The 21,347-nt window shown below is 37.7% G+C and overlaps 1 protein-coding gene across 1 annotated transcript in view; it reads right to left on the bottom strand.

The window, feature by feature from the left end:
• cntn5 (contactin 5) overlaps positions 1–21,347 on the bottom strand; it is a 62,462-nt gene that overhangs the window by 19,677 nt on the left and 21,438 nt on the right. Inside the window, exons 6-10 of the mRNA XM_073488252.1 lie at positions 16,710–16,812; positions 11,023–11,204; positions 7,412–7,548; positions 7,122–7,251; positions 3,635–3,779 (exon numbers count right to left, since the gene is read on the bottom strand). Coding sequence (XP_073344353.1) covers positions 3,635–3,779; positions 7,122–7,251; positions 7,412–7,548; positions 11,023–11,204; positions 16,710–16,812 — 697 coding nt within the window. The remainder of the gene's footprint in view (positions 1–3,634; positions 3,780–7,121; positions 7,252–7,411; positions 7,549–11,022; positions 11,205–16,709; positions 16,813–21,347) is intronic.

Genomic DNA, 21,347 nt, shown 5'->3' with positions numbered 1-21,347 from the left:
GGAAACACGAGTAATAGAGAGGAAAAAAACAACACCACACCTGCATTCATAAGCAGCCCCTTATCCAGCTGAAGGACACTTGCAATATGGTATTAACGTTTCACTCTGACTTGTAAATGATATCTTGAAAATTAAGTGCTTGACATCAGATAGTATAGGATGTAACAACACTGGAAGCAGGTGTGTAAGCAGATGGCCTCAGAGCAGGAAATCACGTTCAAGGTATAGTAATGTGCATAATGTAGAGCCACTGCTCTCCCCTCAGTGTCCAGTACACACATCTTTTTATTCAAATGATACAAATATTTATATTACATGTGATTTCAGCCTTGCCTACAGCGGTGGGGATGAATATTTACAAAGTTTTTTTTGTTTTTATTAGAGAATCAATTTCATCCCAAATCAAACAATTGAAATGATGAGAGGCTGTGAGGCATTCCCGTCTTTTAATTTAATTCATATTGTTTGGCATTTATATTTACAACACTAAGCTCTGTCATCATGGGCAAGGTGATCGAAATTGGCACAGAGAAAGTCACGAAGGCGTGACCAAATCTTGCCACACGTAAGACAATTGAAAAGCAATCTGCAGCCAGGAGACATTTTTCAAATTAGGGAGGAAATTCACATCCGACAAGGACACTGAGGCAGAAAGGACAAGATCGGGACTGTTGGGTATACAAAATATGCAAATCACTTCAAGCTAAGGAAATAAAGGAAATATTAGAAGATCACAAACCTTTAGCATTTGAAAATATAGATTGAATCTGAGGCGAGGTTTGTGAGGTGAAATCAAATAGACTGCTACACACATGTAACCAATGATACATTATGAAACATTTCACAATTTTGATAGAAATTTCCAAATTACGCTGCAACAAAGAGTATGTGGATTTCAATTGAGTCTGCCACATACTTTCAAACTAATGGGATTAATACTTTCTATTTAAGAGACAAAAGCCGAGAACATTAGTGGAAATCCATGTTAATTACAAACCTTCATTAAGTCAGCACAGCTGTCAATGCTAGATAAACGTGAAGCTGTTTCGATTCCTCCCCCTGTTCTCCCAAGAATAGAACGTTTTTTCCATCCATAAACTCTTTACACTTTACTATAGGTAATGACAGGAATCCTTTCAGGTGTCACCCTGGCCGAGACCTGAAAACACACGGCTCCTCTTGTTTATTTCTGCTTTTCCAGATAATAATCACCCTCTCACAAGGTTGATCTCCGGTTCAGCAGCGACCCCCTTAACACACACTGTTATCCAGTTCATTTATTCACTATAGTACCGTTAAATTGCCAAAAAACATCCTATTAGAGTGCCTAATTGGATTTGTGTTTCATAAAAGCACTGTTTATGACAGTTTAAGAGGAATCTGTGATAAACTACACTAACTGTACAATTCTTTGAGATCATGAAGAAAATAGGACTACATACATTTATAATGCCAGCACTTAATGATAAATTACTCTGAGGGGAGAGATTAACAAACTACTTTGCCAATATTTTTTGTGAACAATTTTCTGCTCTCTTAAGAAACGACTTTATGTGAAGATAAAAACTAGATCAAGGTGTTTGAAAAGGTATGAATCTCCCCGTGGTGTCCGCCAACAACACTGAAAAATAGATTTGCAAGGGTTTGACAAATACCTCAAAGGTTTTATCAGATCCAGACAGGCCAGGGTCATTAATCAACATTTTAGGGCAACACACTCACTAACTTATCCCCATCCATCAGCTCTACAGAGGCTGGCTCTTTTGTAGAAAATATACATCCAAAATAACCTCTGAGAGCCATTTTTCTTTTATTGGAAAATTTAATATTTTGCAGATTTGCAACAACCTCTGAAATTGCTGTGTTAAACGAACTCCTGAATATTGTATTTCCATCCACCTGTTAGAGGCGCAGAGATTTGTCGCTGCCTGTTTGAAGGAGCAACACACTGAGGATCTGATTATCAACCGGCTGCCCTTGCTGCGAGGCTGTTGAGCAGACTGCTGAATCTTGGAGGATAAAAAAAAAGGTCCTCTTCACTCACTCAAAACTTGGGATGCTCAGCAGTGACTGATAATTTCAGTGGCGTCGCTCAGTTTGATTGATGGCCCCTCGCCCTGCTCAGCCCCCTCTAGGTGCAACGGAGAGATGTTTCTCATAAAAGATGATACATCAAACTGCATGTGAATTCAAAATGCAATTGTGCGCTCTAAATTGTCAGCATCCCTGAGAAGGAGGTGGAGTTGACGATGAGTCTCCAGAGCTTTGCCAGTACCTGAGGTGTTTTATTTTAGTAGTGACACTTAATTTCAGTTACAGTAATGAAACTGTGATGTGTTACAACTAGACATGTACACAACTCCTCACGGGCCTGAACCAGAATGATAAAACTTGCATTTATTCCATGAAACTATGAAGAACAACAATATAAAAATATTGAGGGAGACAAAACTTTCATGACTTCAGACATATTTTACAGAGCAATTAACTTTCTTGAACAATATTCTCCTTCTTCCCTAAACTGTGCGTAGTATTTATAAAACAGAGCTCCAGTAAATCTACCACCACCTGCAAAGAAAACGTGATAACAGCAAAAATGAATTATTCTAAAAAGATTTTATTGGTTTCATTCCAGACTCTGAAACACACCCCACAACGTATCGCTGTTTTAGATGCACAGCTAAGAGCTCAGGGCAGATCATTACTCCAGAGATAATTCAAGGCACGTAATCATTTTCTCTTCTCTTGAGAGTTTTACACATTTCTCTTACTTTTCAATAATACAAATTGTACCTGTACAGAGTCTTGGATGTTATGATGATATAATGTGCAATTATAAAGATTTGTCAAACTGTAGAAACTGCTATACCAGTTCCCTTGAGGCATCTATCTATCTCTTTAATATCTTGGCTTATATTAGATCACAGCAGACAATGTTGCAGGCCAGCTTTATGGCAACAATGTGATGATGTACGTAAGATATTAAATTCACTGAATTAGTCCTAAATAGACATTTCTATCAGGATATTTTATCAAAATAAAAATCATTAATTTCCAAATCATGCAATATGTTGTAGGAATGCACAACACATACTGCAGCTGGATAAAGTGACAATTATATCATTGGCTATTTACTGATAATGAAATTATGACCAAATAGAGGCAATACTTTTGAAGAAGCTAAATTGTTTTTATTGATTAACTTTAAAGCAGGTTTGTGATCCACCAATTTACACAGAGGAGGAGGAGGAGGAGGAGGAGAAGAAGAAGAAGAAGAAGAAGAAGAAGAAGAAGAAGAAGAAGAAGAAGAAGACGAAGAAGAAGAAGAAGAAGAAGAAGAAGAAGAAGAAGGAGAAGAAGAAGGAGAAGAAGAAGAAGAAGAAGAGGAGCTATGGGGTAGTCTGTGGAGCCACTTGCCCATCTTTGCACTGGCAAACACCTGCGCTACTGATGTGTCCTTGCTGGATCCCTATCAGCCTCGGGACTCTAAGGTGCTGCATATAAATGGTGAATTTTCTTACACACTGTATTTCTATCAATTCAAATACTAGTGCATTATAAGTGACACAACCAGTGCTGTATGAACAACTTCTATTTGAGAGTAAAACGCGATGCTTTGAGAGAGCTACTGTACCTTCTGCTTGGCTGTATCCTTCTGTCTCCTCTCTTCCAGGTTATCCGTGGTTTGGGCGATGCTCTCGGTTTGCATTCTAGTGACACGTCTTTTCCAAGTGTGGCAATGACCCGTATGGGATTGTGGACAAAGACAGGTGCTGACGCTGTGTGAGACAGACACACAACAAAAACAAAGGAAGAAATTTAAGCAGTCATGTCATGGGCAAACCCATACTCCTGATAAACTACTTTATTTTTTTTTTACCAGTGTTCAATCATTGATCTGTGAGTCAAACACTGAATTAAACTACTTCTGATAAAATTAAAGGGCTTCTAGTGAAGACAATTATTTTTTTGTTTTTTGTTTTTGTAACAGACACTAGTCGTAAAAGTTGAGAAGGTCCATAAAAGGGAAGTAAATATTTTATTATGTATTTTTATCCCCTTTTGTCTGCTAAAATGACCAAATGATTATGGAACCGTGAATAGAAGTATTTAAGGTATATGTAGTTGTGTGCAGATATGTATCTACAGTATTTATGTATGTACTGTATATAGCAATACTGTATATAAATGTATACTGTGTGTATGTAAGGATGTGTTTGTATGGACATGAGTACCTTGGCCCTGTAATGCACTCTTAAATGTGACAATAATGCTTCAGTTACAACATTACATCAAGGAACTGTTCCTTCTCTCTTCTTCTTTCTCTTTTCTAAAATGTTGTTTTATTCTGTGTCTGAAGATGTATTGACCTTATGTAATAAAAGAAAAACGAAAACAAAATAAACTAAAACCATGCTGCCATGTATAAAATTGTGAGCAGCTGTTTCCTACCACTAGCTAATTGTGTGCTACCTGCTCAATGGAATAAGACACCGCGGGGACTGACTGAATGTACGAGTGACATCTGTTTGCCAGCTCAACTTAACTAGCTTATTTCTGTGAGCTTGTTTTTAAGTCTTTCTGCCTCCTAGTGGTAAAACAACTTTTCTTAATGCAGTTGTGTGGTTGCTAAAATGCAACAGAATTGTAAACGTAATAGTCGTTACACCTCTTCAACTGTGGCATTTCAAAGTAATTATTTCACACATGCTAGAGGGTTTAGACTGACACATCATGACTCAACTGATCGAAATCTGTTTCAAAGTAATAACTAGATTTTCCACATGAAGTATTACAAAGAATGCTTTTTTCAAGTCTTTATTTACTGTATAATGTACCATAGTTTTAATTGTGTGCTAATTCAGTATCCACGACAATAACATAAATATGCATCGTGTTGTGCAGCATAATTACTGAATAACTGTCATCTTGTTAATGATGACATGGTTGGATGATTTGTACTGCTTGTATGAAAATTGTTTTTAACCCATATTTAACCTGGATGCATGAGTGAACAATAAATACATCATATAAACAATTAAAACAATCATGGCTTGTTCAAGAGTATGAATTAGGCAGTAATGGTCTAAATAAGGCTTCAGGCTTCAAGTTGATGCGGTACTGGTATGCAGCTGCATTACACATCAAGGCCATCTACAGGCTGCGAGGCTTTGTCAGCTGTGATTATTCAAATCCTGAATGATGCTTTCTAGGTGACATTACACACAATGACAATTCAATCCCATCTGTAGCTACAGGCTGACCCCTCTCCCTGTAACACTTGTGTCTTTGAGCCTGAGTAGTTGCCTGAGTGGCACAGGTCCCTCTAGATACGAAAAGCAGCAGAAAACAGAGCAGTTGCTGTGCGTATTTGTTTTAATCAAAATAAGAGCTGGCCTGCAGCTGGTGGCAGCCCAGTACCCTTATTGCTTCACTCGCCACCCTCCCAGAAGAGCTGGATCTGGGACAAGATCACAAGCGTGAGGGCAGACGCTGCCCCCGTGTAGCCTCCAGTGATCGCTCATCTGCAGGCTGTTATTAGCCATGTAATCTGTCCTGATAGTGTTTGCTTGTGGACATCTCCACAGAGCACAGGTCACTGGGAAGAGATGCCTGGGGGTTATGGTTATGAAAACATTCATCACCAGCTCCCAAACATCATCATTGTGACTGTGACTCTAAGGATTGGAAAACCACTTCCTTGTCAGCTCAGATAAAGCTTATTAAAAATCCAGAACTTCTAACTCTTCTTGAAAATAAACACTGAGTTTACATCAACTAAGCAGTAGTTTCTACACAGGTTTTGAACTGATGGTTTACAGACAAATATTTTATAGACTTTTTATAAAAAACTTGTCCATTTGCCGTAAGATTTTTTGAAATGCCACAGAATCCCCTTCAAAAAAGGGCATGCCACTCAGACAGTAAATCAAACTGTCCCTCGGGGAAACACAAAAGGGGAATGGGTGTCACCAGATGCGTCCCAGTATGGAAGATGACAAGGAGAAAATAGTGCATCAACACAGAACAGTGGACAGCCATTCAGTATGGCTGTTATGTTTGTAGCCTGAAGCCTTAAGTCTGAAGAGCACAGTTTCTTTGGCTTTTACTGTCCTTTCATTTCCAAGTTCATGTTTTGCTTTGTACAAAAGAGGACACCAACTCTTATTTCAAAATAACAAAAACTTTGTGTTCGGATCGAATTATCGATAATTGATTATCATATGATAATAGCAAACATCAGCTAATGAATACCTGATGAAAGGTTCATTTTTTTCCTAAGTAATGGTGATTGTGGTGCAGGCTGTGCTTTGATAACAAACGATAGAGTGGAGATAAGACCCTAATGGAGTCATTAAACTCCATCAAAGAAACCACTGTTTGCTTCCATTAGTATAAATATATACCTAGAAGTCATTGCTTTTCATTCTCCTCAGAACCCCGTAGAACCGTTCCACATTCTCCTCAACTTGATGCGTGCAGACACCTCATTGAATACAACCATAAGGGTCCTTCTTTTATTCATGCCGTCCACTGCCTGGCTTAAATCAGGGACCATTGATTGGCAATCAACACACCCCACAGTTCAGCGTTCCCCACTTGCATTTCAATCTCCCTTACCTATCATCGGGTGCCTCATTCAGATGCTTGTACTCGACCTGCAACTCAATTTTTTTCAGCTTATCGAGACATGGGCTTGATACACGTAAAAAAACAATTTGCCCTAAAACAGTGACTTTAAACATTGTAATTACATGTTAATTCTCCATCTAATTTTGTTACATGGATTCAATGTTAAGTGTCACATATAATGCAAAGTTTTTACATCATGTTGACTCAATGTGAATAAATTAAATAACTGATTAATTTAAATTAACGCAGACTTTCACATATTACATATAAAATTAAAGGGAATTTCAACGTAAACATAAAATGTTTTTTAAATTGGTTATTCTGTCACCTGTATTAAATCACATCTAGTTATTTAATAAGAAAAACTTTGCACTATATGTGCACCTTTACATTGAACTTATGTAATAAAATTAATTGGAAAAAGATTTTACACAACCTTTTTTTTTCAATACCGTGTTTTGTAAAATTTTGATTATAAATAAAATTACCTAAAATCTTGAGTTCAGCATTCGAGTAGATGGCTCCATATTTATTTTCTGCAACACACTGGTACATTCCCGAGTCCGCCTGCTGCACCTTGTGAATGGTCACTTCTCCGTTCAGTATTTCAAGTCGACCCTGAAACAAGAAAAAAATGTAAAGGAACATCGTATCTGAATATAGATATACTACACGTGATAATGCTGCATATAGTGGACATGCAGTTTCACTGGAATAATTCAGATGTTCCATTGTACAATCAACAAAAGGAGAGGCTACTGGGTAGCGAGGAAGGTACCTGGGACGTCAAGGGCAAACCATTACGAAGCCAGCGATAGGTGGGCCTGGGCCTCCCAGTGGCCTTGCACTCCCACTGGAGCTTCTCTCCACTATCCATCTGAGTATCATTAATCATTCTGACCCACTGAGGGAGGGCTTGGAGATAGGAAAAAAAAAGTTTTCAGAATAAGTAATATATCCTTGAAACGCACACAAGGCACAAGTGTGGTCACCTGTGCTTATAGGACAAGAATCATTTGTGGGCTGTTTAATACACATTGTGGAGATTGTATTTAAGTGGATGTAGTAATGGACTGAACAACTTGTTTGTAATACCTTAGGCTACAATGACAAATGAAAGACAATACTTGCAGTATATGTTATTCATTATGTTATTTCTAATTTAATTTAACTGTAATCTGGTGTTATTTACAATCTTTTGACAAACCTTTGGAGCAGAAATTCACAATCTGAAAATTGATGGTCACCATAGCATGTACATTTGTATATACAGTATTGAATTCTACCGTATTAGTGGCATAATATATGAGCCTACATCTGTCTTTATTTACTTGTTCCATCAGTGTTTTTAAGAATTACATGCTATAATCATAACAATATCCCATTCATTTACACATAGGCGCACATCTTCTTCTTCTATTAAAAAAAGCGTTTTTAATTTTTATCAGCAAACTCAACGATATTCAGGTCCCCAGTACCTCTGTGATATATCGTTGCAACCCTTATTGTTACTTAAGAAAAATCCTTGAATCCTTGACTTTCACTGCTCCTGTACTTTAGCACTGCACTTAAGAGAGATAACTTTATAAATCACACAATGTGACCAGGAAGAAAACATCTTATTTTTCCGATGCTCCTCAACCCTAAAGAAAAAAATTAAAGTGCAAACCTATTCTATAGAGATTCTGACAACAGGCAGACATCAATGAAAGGAGGCCAGAGGTTAACATGGTGCACCGTACTAAACACTCAGGGTTTTACACCACAGGTTTTTCACAGCTGAGTTAGGTATTCACATGGGTAAACTCTGTTTACCAGCTCACCTCAAGATCAACAAGCATCACCAACCAGAAAAATATTTATTGAAAGGAGCAACCCGATCAATAAGTTTGATTACATCTTTAATAATTGAGGTTGTTTTGAAAGAATTGACAGAAAATGCAGTGGAGATTTTTCACTGATTCCTAGAGTTGCATTGTTTTCAAAAAGAAGAAAGAAACATGTTCTGAACACATTCTGTTTTTCTCTTTCCACTGCATGGCTGGCCCCTGGCATAGGCAAACTAGGCAAGTGCCTTTCCCGAGGGTGCGTAACCATGAAGCTTTTTTCTTTTTTACTGGAGCCTACTTGATGCTTTTCCAAGGCTCTGTCCACAGATCCTGTCCAACTCTACATGCTACAAAGAGTCTCTGTCACCACGTGAGATCTGGGCACTGTATAGGCTGCATGTATTTTCTTTTCATCTTGTAGTCTTTTTTCAGTCTACTGGTTCTTATACTGTTTATGTTTGTGCATTTTTCAATTCTTGTACATTTACAAGAATATACATTTCACAAGGACCTTTTACTGGGACTGGATCATGCTGTAACTCTGTGAGTTAGTCACTTTTATCTTAATCTTCTTTATTTGTACTCTTTGCTGTAATATTATGTTTTTAGACTCAATTTAGACATTTATAAATGCAGGACACCAAGGGCTAATCATTTTTTTTTAACATTTAATTCAGAAAGTGTATACAACATATTAAAATAACCAAGAGACCAACAATTAAAACCCCATTTGTATAGACTAAATGTCTAAGGACAAGTTAAATAGTCAGGGATAATGACATGGTATTAGCACATGGCTAATGTGATTAATTAGTACAAATTAGTCAGTGTGTTCAGTTTCAAATGCAGAAAAGGAAAACTGACGCTGACATCCATGTTGCCAAAGCGTCAACACAGATTTCTGACATGTTTCGCTTTAATGTTGTTTTGTTTTTTTGATTTAAAAAAAAAAAAAAGATAATAAATAAAAAAATATCCAGATTAGTGTATAATATGATACACCTTGTCAGGACCAAACAATGCACATTATGTTGTGGTGTATTTCTTGTACAATGTGTGCAGAAAGGAGAAAAAAAGCCATTGAGCTCCTTCTCCTGCAGTAACATGCCAAGCACGTTTTTTGCTATTCTTTGCATATGGCACCCTCAGTAGAATACTTTTTTTGTGCAGTTTGATTGAATGATTATGGTCAGGAAGCCTCCTTCACAATGAAAGTTCAAACTACCAGCTGACCTGTGTAAATTACATTTAGCGTGAGCCTGCTACAAATTAGGCTCCCTATTCTCCTTGTGATGTCAACAGAATGGAGGTTGCCAAGAAGTGCAGGGCTTTGGAAATGTGTCCCACCAAGGCTGAAGCAGTCCATTATCTTGGTCCTGTGCTCATGGCACAGACAGAGAGGAATGGGGGACATGCAAACTCGTTGATAAGTCTATGATCATGTGCAAAGGTAGCAATTCAGCATGCTTACTTGTGCCTCACATTGATCAGAAAACTAGAAACTATTCTTTAACTGAGGTCTGTCCTGAAACTGATATGAAATAACTGTATATAAAAAAACTAGGTGACGTTTTTGGTGACAAGCATCGAGCTGGTCAAATAAATAACTGCGGTGTACTGTATACCTGCATTTCATTTAAGCTGAGAACTGATTTAGTAGATCAATCGAGAAGCTTTGGTCCTCGTTGGTATTCTCCAGCCCACTCCTCCTTTTTATGCCCTGATTGTGAGCATGGTGCGCCTGTGGGCGCACATTTGCATGTGCAAGTTGCTGGGGCCAAGCGTGACATTGACAAGCGGTGCCACTCCACAACCTACGCTGACAGGTTGAAAATATTGAAACTTTTATGTGCATCCAAGAATTGCTACAAAAAAGTGATGAAACTGAAAGTGATGCGTCTCAGTGTAATCAGCTGACCTTCCTATTCTTGAGGACCAAGAGCTGGATGCTTTTCTGTGGATTTGCTAGCCTCAGCTGCTGAACTTGTTGCAGCAACGCTCAGGGATGTGTGTTTCGCCCCAGACATTTTAGAGTCACGTTAACTGCTGTTGTGCCAAAGTGCGGGGCTGTTGCTGGTATATGAAGCTTTTAAATTTTGCTTACAGCCAGTGTCCATAAAGTGCGGCACTGGAATGAAGCAATTGTGCACTGAAAGAAAAAAAAAAAAAATAATAAAAATGCTGCACAACTTATTACTCAGTGAATCTCTCAGTGTCTTAATATAGGAGTGAAAACTTTAGCATAATATAATTTTCTATTTAAGTTGGCCTGGCAACCTATCTTAAAGGTCACACAATATTAGGTTATTTAATATGCTGTTGATGAATTGTTCTTGGATTATATGCGATGGATGTATAATTAGCCCTTGGACTGCGCTGTAAATTCACAGGGATGGACTTGAATTAAAGAATCGTGTGTCTAGTAAAGATTGTATCATGAAAAATCCTTGGAAACGGTGCAGGTTTATGGAGAATGTTTAATAGTTGTTTGGATTATTATTCCTGGAAAACAATACCTCAACAACACATGAACAGAGAATGAGAGCATGCTCAGACTCACTGTAGACCTGTAGATGTCCTTTGAAAGCAGTGCCTCCTCTTGGATTTTCAGCTTTGCATTCGTATGTTCCCGAGTCCTCCAGCTGAATGTTGGGAATTTCCAGCACAGCCTGAGACTTCCGAAGTCTGGCTTTTTTGGGGATGTTGCCATTTATCTTCCTCCATGTGATTGTTGGCACTGGACTGCGAGGAGAAAAGAGTGGGATTATATACTCAAAGGTACAGTGCAAAAGAGACGAACAGGATTCACACACAGTTTAGATTGTGAGCTGCAATAATGCAAAACAAAAAATAACAAAATAGTAACAATAAATTGTCTTGCTTTCTTTAAAATAAGCTGCAATACCATTAAGGAAAAAAAATGTATATATACCTCATGAATGAATCTGTAATTATAATAAGATATTTCCATGTGCCTTCACCTTAACAGCATTCTATAAAGATAACCTTGATAGCTTCTGTCTTCTTTCTTTGTGAAAGAACATTTAAATAAAACCTACAGATAAGTCTTTCATTTGCGATTGATTTTTGATGCACCGTAGTGAGTATTTAATGTTGGTTCTGATCTACATGTGAATCATTCACCTTTTGACCACCTGTAATATATTTATTGTACCAAACGACTCACACAGTAGACGGTGGGTTTCAGAGGGACGTGGACAATATTCAAATCAGGCTATTACAAGAGCCGCAGAGATTTTTATGATTAGTGTTCAAGCAATCTCATCTTTCCCTGTTTATTCATGGATCGTCCTATAGATCCTTATGATAGATGACTTGCACATGCAGAGACAGAGTATCTCACAATGTGCTCAGTATCAGTAGTGCTCTCGTGTGACAACCGGATTTGACAGGTGTCTGAAAGATGGAAATGTGACACCATGCAAACCTCCAGTGAACCCATCAATCATTTAGCCACGATGGAAATGTTACATCCCTGAGTTTTTTTTATCTGCTCTAAATTCACAAGGACATTGAAGTGCTCTTGTCTGCAATGGACTCAAATTAGGATTCAGAGCATGTTTTGTATTGAACAAAGCATTTTTTCAGTGTTTTTTTTTTCATGTTGGGAAGGAGTTTCATGTCACATATTTTTTTTTGTTGGACTATTGGTTCGAACTTTTTCTTTTTCTTTGTATTTTTGAATAGCTAGCTCATTAGCTCACAGCATCTATTTAACATTTCTTACATCACTGAGTGTGAAGCGCTGTCACTAAAAATGAATGTCTTTGAAAGCCTGAAAAATTCAGCTGTATCTTTGATCTCAATGTAAAATACGGAAAAGCAAATCAGTTTCTTAATATAACATACATGATAATTTATGATGACACGTTCATGGCGCTGCCACCATCAGGGGGCATTAGGGTGTAAAGCCTGTCAAAATCAACTTCTGTTCTTTTGTACTTCTGTGCAGTAATATTATGTTACTGCACATTAAAATGAACATGCACTGCCAGTTGCAACGGGCCCGTAATGTTTCCATTTCCTTCAAACTGGGCATCAGAGATTAAATATTTGTGATTCCATAACTGTGCTTGCTGCTTAACTTACTTCCCAAAAAGCCCTTTATTTGGTGTTTATACTGCTTTAGACCAACAGTACAGGTAGAGTCTATTTGATTGTGGTACATCATTTTGTTTATTTGAATACTTATTTCTGACTGGCCTAGGAGTGGGCATTAATTCTACACCTCCCTCAGTCTGGCCAAACTCAAATGTGATAACATTGCATAACCATAACAACAGCAACAACAACAACAGCAACAACAACAACAATGTCCAGTTTATGACCGTGTAAAAAGGAGTGCCCACCTGTGAAAACCCTGTGCTCCCTCGCTGATAATCATATTCATACATTAATCCAATCAAATAGTGCATAAAGTATATTTTGTTTTGTTGTTGTATGGTTTGATTGTTTTAAGTTGTAGAGTCTGCCGTCGAGGATCTGTAGTACAGACAGCTATACACTCTATGGTGAATCAACAACAAATATCTTCCCATACAGTCTGGTTACGAGGGACAACGTCTGTGGCCTGAGGTTAAATTAAATATCTGTGGTCTGATGTGGGTCCATTTGTTAGTACTTGGCATTCTCATTTTAATGCCCCTGTGGGGTGAAAGAACGACATAAACAAATACTAACAACAGGCATAGAGATTGGATCATGAATATAGCATTCAGTTGTTATAACGCTCTTTCTTATATGTTATTGATGGAGAATTTTGCCAGAGACCTTTTTGCGCCGACTAAACTCTTGACTAGCCAGAGAACAGAGCAAATCCTCAGAGACCTGGAGGGTGAATCATCCAGGGTCCGTGGCAGGATTTCTCTTTGCAGGCTGAATAATGAGCACCAGGCCTGTACGTGTTCACAGGACCGGGGGTGGGCAGGAGAGTAGAATAGACTCAAGAAACTCTAACCATCAGTGTCTTCTGTAAGAAACTGTTTGCATTAACTTCTGAACTCTGAAGCTCTGACCCTGTCCATTTTATCAAAGTGTACAAACTGAGTATTTCATACCCTAACACCACGGATGTGTTATGCACTGGAGTTTATGTAAGGTGGTATAGTTTTCAATTTGAGAAATGTGCCCATTGGCAGGCTCTGCAGATTACATCTTAATTAGCATTCCACACAATTGCTGTGCCCTCATCTGGACTGGTTCCATAATAAAGGTTGGAAATTAAATCTAATACCAAAATATAGTGCAGAATTGGTTTGCTTCAGACCATTAAGATCTCAATATTATCCCACCATTTTGATAATTCACCAGGCTCTCAGTTTTTTGTCCCTTTAGGAAATACTACCCTCATTTTTGAGGAGAAATGACCTGCAACACAAAGCTGCATTTTACCTGCATGATTTGAGCAGAAACAACTGTCTCTCAAAAGCATTAACCATAGCAAGAGTATAATATGCATTGTCATTAAGAGGTACTTTGTGTTGCTGCTGACAGTGTGGTCCTTGTGCCCGTGTAGCTCAATGAGGAAAGTAACTACAAGGGTTTCAAGAGTTTGATTCCTCTGGGGTCACTGAAACTAAAAGTATATCCTCCACTACTCCAAGGCAATTTGGATGAAAGCATCCACCGCATAGCACATATTATATTTTAAGTGGAATTGAGTGGGAGAATGTGTAACCCATCAAATGTACAAGGCTTTTTGAACTACAATGAACTTCATACTCCAATATCCCTTGAAATTAATGCCGCTTACAGCGCTGCACTTTTCCCTGTGAAGGCAGGGTTTAAATTGAATTTGTGACGTTTGAACGTCTACAGTTAGCGTATCATCATCTATATTCATTCATAAGTACTAATTAATTCACAAAAACAATGGTGTAAAATATGTCAGCTGGAAAATAGACCAAATTACTGCAATGTCACGCTAACAACAGTCACTTTGGGGAAGGTAACCAGTGGTTGGTTTGCATTGCAGAGATATGTGAAATCAGCAAACTTGATTATTTCTGTTGTCATTTTTAACTATAAGTGTAACATTTGAAGATATAAAGTCAAACACAGTGGTCCGACCTATCTGACATTTCTGCTGTGTGTATTTAACAGTACTGGATGTATTTTGTTGCTTTGCTAGCGTTTTTAATAATCCGAATCCAACCCCTGCTGGTCCCACTAGCTGCTAATTTCTTTTTCCTTTAGTTTTCTGCCCAACAGGTAACTTAAGTGTCCAATTTTATTTAAGTTAAAGTGCTATTGTTAATGAAATATGAAAGCATAAATGTGCATGTTAGACGATAAAAGATACTTCTGCTACAGATTTCAACCCAAAAGATTGATTGTAAGCTGAAGCGTAAAAAACAGCAAACTACTGGTTGAGAAGTTGACACTAAGCAATTCTATATCAAGTACTGAACTGAGCTCTCTATTTTTGCAAGTCTGACTGTTAATACATGAGCTATTTAAAAAAAAAAATGTATTAAGTAACTTTGGTCTTTGGTCTTTATCTGTTGACAGCCCTCATATGATCCAGGAAAATGCTTGTTGAGTGTTGTCAGGCCCCATAATTTGTTTGAACACAAGTCCTGTTCACATAAAAGGCGTGATAAGCCTATTAGTGCTAATGGGAAAGGCTAATGATGCGCCTTTCCAGCCAAAGTTGTGCTCGGAGTTATTGATCTTTTTGTGCATATGAAGTTACTTGAAACAACAGAAGCACAGAGATGCTCCACAGTAGTAAACAACGGTTAACATGATGGTAACTAATTCACAAACATACAAGTTACATTATACGGACAACTGGTCTTGTACACATTATTTAAATAACATTATGAGGTGACTAGATTGTAAAACTTAAAGTTTAGTTGTTCTCTCTCTCATTGTCATTGTCTTATTGTTCTCTTTGCCCTTGACTGGGGCCCACAAAGTACTGTCACCGGTAAATATCACAACAGACAATCACATCAAGGAGCTTTGGCATTCACACACAAAGAGCTCTCCTGTCCCGTCTTAGCTAGTAGTGCCATCATAAATATTGATCAACAGGAGAACAAAACCCATTTTAACTTCATTTTCGGTGCTATATAAAGACTGGCATTTCTTAATAGGGTGCATTGATAAATCATTCATCTCTACGTAAAAGGGTAAGTCACTGGGATCACTGTCTGACTGAAAGCCATCAAGCACAAATTACTTTATCGAGGTACGCACAGGGCGAGGACACAAGCTGTTTGGCTGTTCCACAAGCGTCCAAAAACTCCAGCTTAGCTTGATGGGAAAAATTAAGGGGTATGAGATTATAATGCAGTGTCTATATATTTAGGAAATGACTTACCATAATGTGGATAATTAATTGAAATCAAGGTAAACAATTATGAGGTCCTTAGTCATCTGCAGATTAGAGACTGTTTGCACTTAAGATGGGAGTCAGCAATGAATAATTCATGCTGAATAATTATAAACAAAATGGAGTAGGGACGATAGAAGATTTTGTTGCACAAGGACAACGATTTCTTGTTATTTTCAAACACCACTTCAACCTTTTCTTTTACAGAAAACAGACTCAAGATGTTTCGGAATTTTCTTTTTATCTGAATGCTCAAATTTTACAAATGGCCTAATGGTGACTTTATTTTGACATCATGATTATTTCGGTAAAAAAACAGAAAAAAAATCAAAATATTTTGATTTAAAAGTGTTTTGCAGTCCATGAAGCCAGCAATACTAAATTAATAACCATAGTAAGTGTTAGGATTTTAGTCTCCGTGGTCAACAGTGTGTTTTCCCTCCTGGCAGAGAACTATTACCAAATTCATTTTTCTCATAGACGTAACCTTGGGTCTCTACATTCATAACAGTCCCTAAAAGCACCCAGGAAACACAGATACATTAGGGCTCTCAATTATGAGAACACATGGGTCCCTAGGGCTGAATTCCCCATTCAGTCTTCCCCCCATGCACTAACATGCCATCTAACAGCTGAGCTACGATGCTGCGCTTCTCTACACTCACTTAACATCCTGCCTGAAGACAAGATATGCCCGGTTCCCATTCAGGTAATGGAATAATGTAATTTAAAGAAGAGAGAAAAACAAACAAAAAAGAATGTAATCTAAAGGATCTCTCAGGAACAGAGCAGTGATAGGCTGCAGTTTATACTTTCTGGTTGATTAATATGATCCTGCTGTAATAAACAACTTCCAATATTTGCGCAATATGTCCTTGTTTACTTACTTCCCCAGAGCGAAGCACTCCAGCCTGACAGTGACTCCTTTGGCAGCCAGAACAGATGTGGGGAAATGCACTTCAATTTTGGGCTCATATTCACCCATGACACCTGGAAAAGGTTAAGAAAGAGGAATTGAAGACATTAGAACCAAGCAGACTGGAACAGCTACTTACTCCCCATTTCCCATCATCCTCATCTTTTCCTGCAGTGTTACACAGAGACTGGGGATGGTGATTTAAAGTAAATAGGGATGCTCACTTCCTATGGGGCAGTACCTGAGTATATACTGTAAGAACTACCGAATAAAAGAAAAATAAAGCAGCAAATATAAATTTCCAGAGGATTCCTGATGTATAGGCCTCTCACAATACACATGGTATATTAAATCATGCAGTGTACAGGTGGGGGACTACACATTATGCACACCATCTGGAACATCTTTCAACTTTATACACAGTTTATTAATAGGGTTGGCGATACTGGTTTAGATCAAATACAGGAGCAATAATTTGATTTTTGATCTCAACAACAACAAAGTATATACCAGGGATGCACAGATTTATTGGCTGAACAGTGGTATCAGCTGATATTTACATTGTTGACTGCTACTACATGTTTATCGGTTTCAAATTGATGTGACACACACATCAATTTTGAGTTTGCACATTCATGAACTATTGGCTTGTGACATCCCTGCCATCAGTCTGTAAGGCTATTTAAGTCCTGAAAAATTATTATCACTGAGCAGCAGCCCAGTCCGACGACAAAATGTTGGCAGTGAACGTTTCAGCAAACCTACGATACATTCACATTTGTACAAAATGTTTCATATCGCATTTACATTACATGTTCATGACCTGATTGACCAGCTGAGAGGTGGAAGGGATGGCGGTGGATATTTTAACATATTTGTATTATTTATATGTAGTCAATTGGAGTATGCAGTCCTGTGAGACAAATTCTGCATTGGTATGTGGTTTGGCATGTTGCCATCCATGCACAACCACAAAGTCTGCTGACCAGGAAATGGTAGAAAAGCTCACACACCAGGGGATCACATAAACAAACCATTAAGATGATTTACCAACAAAAGACAACAAGGAAGAAAAGTAGCGTGTTGTCCTAAAGAATTGGTAATCCACTCTACAATACCAAAAACACATTGCGAAGGACACAAGTGATAATGTGTTATCAGTCTTGTTGAGTGCCACGATGACTAACACCTCCATTCTAAGTCATAGCCAGAGGACATGCTTTCTTTGTTTATTCATCTGTATGTAAGGGCGGCCATTTATATTCATTTGCCAGAACGATATGTCAGATGGCATTGAGCACATTTGGAGTTACAAAGGAAAACACCTTCATCTACGATCTAATTACTATTATCTGCCTTATTAAATGGGAGTCAGCGACATGAATATTACATGAGCATGTTAGCCTTTAGATGAATGTTAAATGCACACAGAATCATGGCATGTGAGCACCGCTGACGGGAATTGCTGCTAACACCTGCACCTTTTCTGAATCCTCAACAAATACAGATGCCTATCATATATGTATCAGACCATATGCACTGCTGCTCCATGTGCACTGTAAAGTACATGATCAGTAAGACAAATGACCGTCATGACATTTGAGAAACCATAATTACACCTCCTATGCGTACCTGACACTTTTTATGTGATAAAATGAATGCTGCAAAGAAGGAGTGGGGTTATTGAATTGTGTCCCTCTATGAATGGAAAAGGAGTTTTATGATATTTGTTCCAAAGAACTTTTCAATTTCAATCTCATTCCCAACATTTATGGCTCCAAAGCAGCCCTTCACATATAATGAATTTGCAATATTTCATTCCCTTATGCCATAGTATATTCAATATCGTATTCAGTCTCAGTGCCTTGACTTGATAGAATTGTAAGAAATAATGTCTAGGCTTGGTGTGCTAAAACATTACAGGCCCTCATTTGTAGTTTAGGTTTATGTTTTATGTCCCAGTTTCATTTATTAATCACATAAAAATTACATTTTTCTGTTGTGCTTTGTTCTTCTGCGAAACCAATTTCAAAGTGTGATGCCTGTCCTGAAATTTACTGTGACTCCCAGCTTATAGCGTTGAAAAAGTACTTGTTTTATTGCCTCTCTGATCCAGTGACAGATAGGCGTTTTAAGGTGCCTCTCAGAAGCACTAATGCATGAGAACTTTTGAAACTCCGGTCAGAAAATAGAAAATATATAAAATACATGGAAGGTTTTTATGATTTAACACATTAACAGACCTTTAAAATATATCAAAACTGTAATAAATATTTATGAATACAAATTTTAATAAAAAATTGACATTACCTTTTTATTTGTGAAATATTCATCGGCCTGCAATAGTAAAACTGTAATAGTATATTAACATTCCCTTTTGCTTTCTCCGTCTCCTTACACTTGACGGCTGCACTGGTCTCCTAATTGTGATTGGATTGTCACACCCCTACAGTAGTCCTCAATCAGGAAGTTGCTCTGAATGCATTGATCCTCCATCTATACTGCATTAACAATGCAGCCATGTTTTATACACGTAAAATGATCAACATCCTAACATATGCCAGACCATTTCTGATAATGTGACTTTAATTATTGATTTGTGATGATTAGACTTCTAAAAAAAACATTTCTTCTAGGGGTTAAGGCAGGAGTTTTACATGCAGGCAACAAAAATGTCACATTTACAATTGTTGTATGTTCTCAATAAACCAATTACGCTTCAAATCCTTTTTTTAATTACATTTTTCAAAAGCTTTTTAAAAGAACAGTTAATTCTGTAAGCTGGTGCTCTTGACAGGAGAATGGGTACATTCAGGGTAAACGAACATTATGTTTTGCCTACGCCTCTATGATGGTTATAAAAAAAACATCATGCTGACATACAATACAGCTTTGGGCCTAAGGTCCTAATAACAATTTACAATGTAGTACAGAAAACATTCCCAAATGGAGACGACATGTGTCAGCAAACATTATCTTTCACAGATATAACTGTCAGTGCAGAGAGAGAAAATGTCTTATGACAATAATAACACCACCATCACTGCAGTCCAACTGGAAGCTTTACCACTTATCTACAAGTAAAAACAAACACTGAGAGTCCAATCTGTCTGACAGCATAAATCTGAGCTATAAATACAGTAAGTGAAGAGATCGTCATAGATGGATAATTTATAGTTTATTGCTGCAAACATATCTTTTAAATCAGATTACATTAATGTTTAGTGTTTCTTTACATATTACATGATCTGTCATACACTTAGACAGGCGTAACACCAGTGAATCCCCACTGGGCCTAAGCATCTGGGGATTTTTTTTTTAAATTTAACCTTTTTTTCTAAACTACAGTGGGGCAGCTTGGTTGGAATCATAGATATAATGGCAACATCTGTTGGTTAAAACGTGAGTACACTAAGAAAAGAAAACGAAACAGCAGGTCTTTGCGCTCATTGTGTGTAGAGTGACGTTCAACACTTAACTCTAACAACTATCTAACCGTAGCTAGCTAGCCAAACACTCAGTAACACAGATATCTACCTCCTCTGATATTCAGGGATAACGTGAGGCAGGAAAGGTAAAAGCCAAAATCCCTTTTTAGCCCAGCCTTGGGTCAATGAAGCGAGCAAGTCTTTGGTTAAAGCCATTAGAACAAGAACAGCTGAGTATCGATACTGACGTCAAACTGAAGCAAACACTGAGTCACTGTATTTAATCCTAAATGGATGTTTGAATAGAGACCAAACAGCTGGGAGCAACCCGTTGAGCCCATTGATACCAGTTCAACAATAACTACAACAGAAAAACTGTTCAGGAAGAAGATAATTGCTAGGTTATGGTTTGGCTATACCAGGTGATTTTTGTTAAAACATCCTCATCCTTGCATAAATTTGATGTTCATCAATGTCACTTTTTGTGAAACGACCAATCATAGTCTGGACGGGGTGGGACATTAAAAAAAAGGTTGACATGATGATGTCAAACAACTTTTCTTACAACCGAGCCAAACAAGTTTTCTGGAGGACACCCTGACTTTGAGAATAATAGCAGTTGTTTATATGTTTATAATAAACATTAACCTCACAAATAGTGATAATTTTTTATGACTTGCCATTTAAAAGATGGCTTATGTAAAAGTGAACCACATATCACCATAAATAAAACAAGGGTGTAGGATGTGAAACGTCTCAGATGCTTGTGTTTATAACAGTGTTGTTATAACTGACACACAATAGCAAACGATGACGGCAAATACAACAAAACTGCATAATAGACTGCTTATATCCTGTTTTGGACGATCAATACAACAGAAAAAATTTAATTCTTGTAAATAATTTATTTTTTATTAACAAACACTTCAGGCATTTTAAAGTTACTGCTATCCACAACATAATATCGTGCACTTGCTTCTATTTACACCAAACAGATAAATCATAGTGAGTGTGGTTCTGATGAACTGTATGTCAGTTTAAAAACAGTGCATTAGTCCAGAGTCGGTGCTTAGCCCAGCTTTGCTCAAGGTGGATTGCGAATTGACGATCAATGGCTTCCAGCAGTGTATAATGGAGCCCAGATGCTTGTTTTGATTAAGAGACTCATGGTTGGAGCTGAC

Source organism: Pagrus major, chromosome 2 (assembly GCF_040436345.1).
Source record: "Pagrus major chromosome 2, Pma_NU_1.0".
NCBI lineage: Eukaryota > Metazoa > Chordata > Actinopteri > Spariformes > Sparidae > Pagrus > Pagrus major.
Note: the sequence above shows the minus strand (reverse complement) of the source record. Positions and strands in the feature narration are given on the sequence as shown.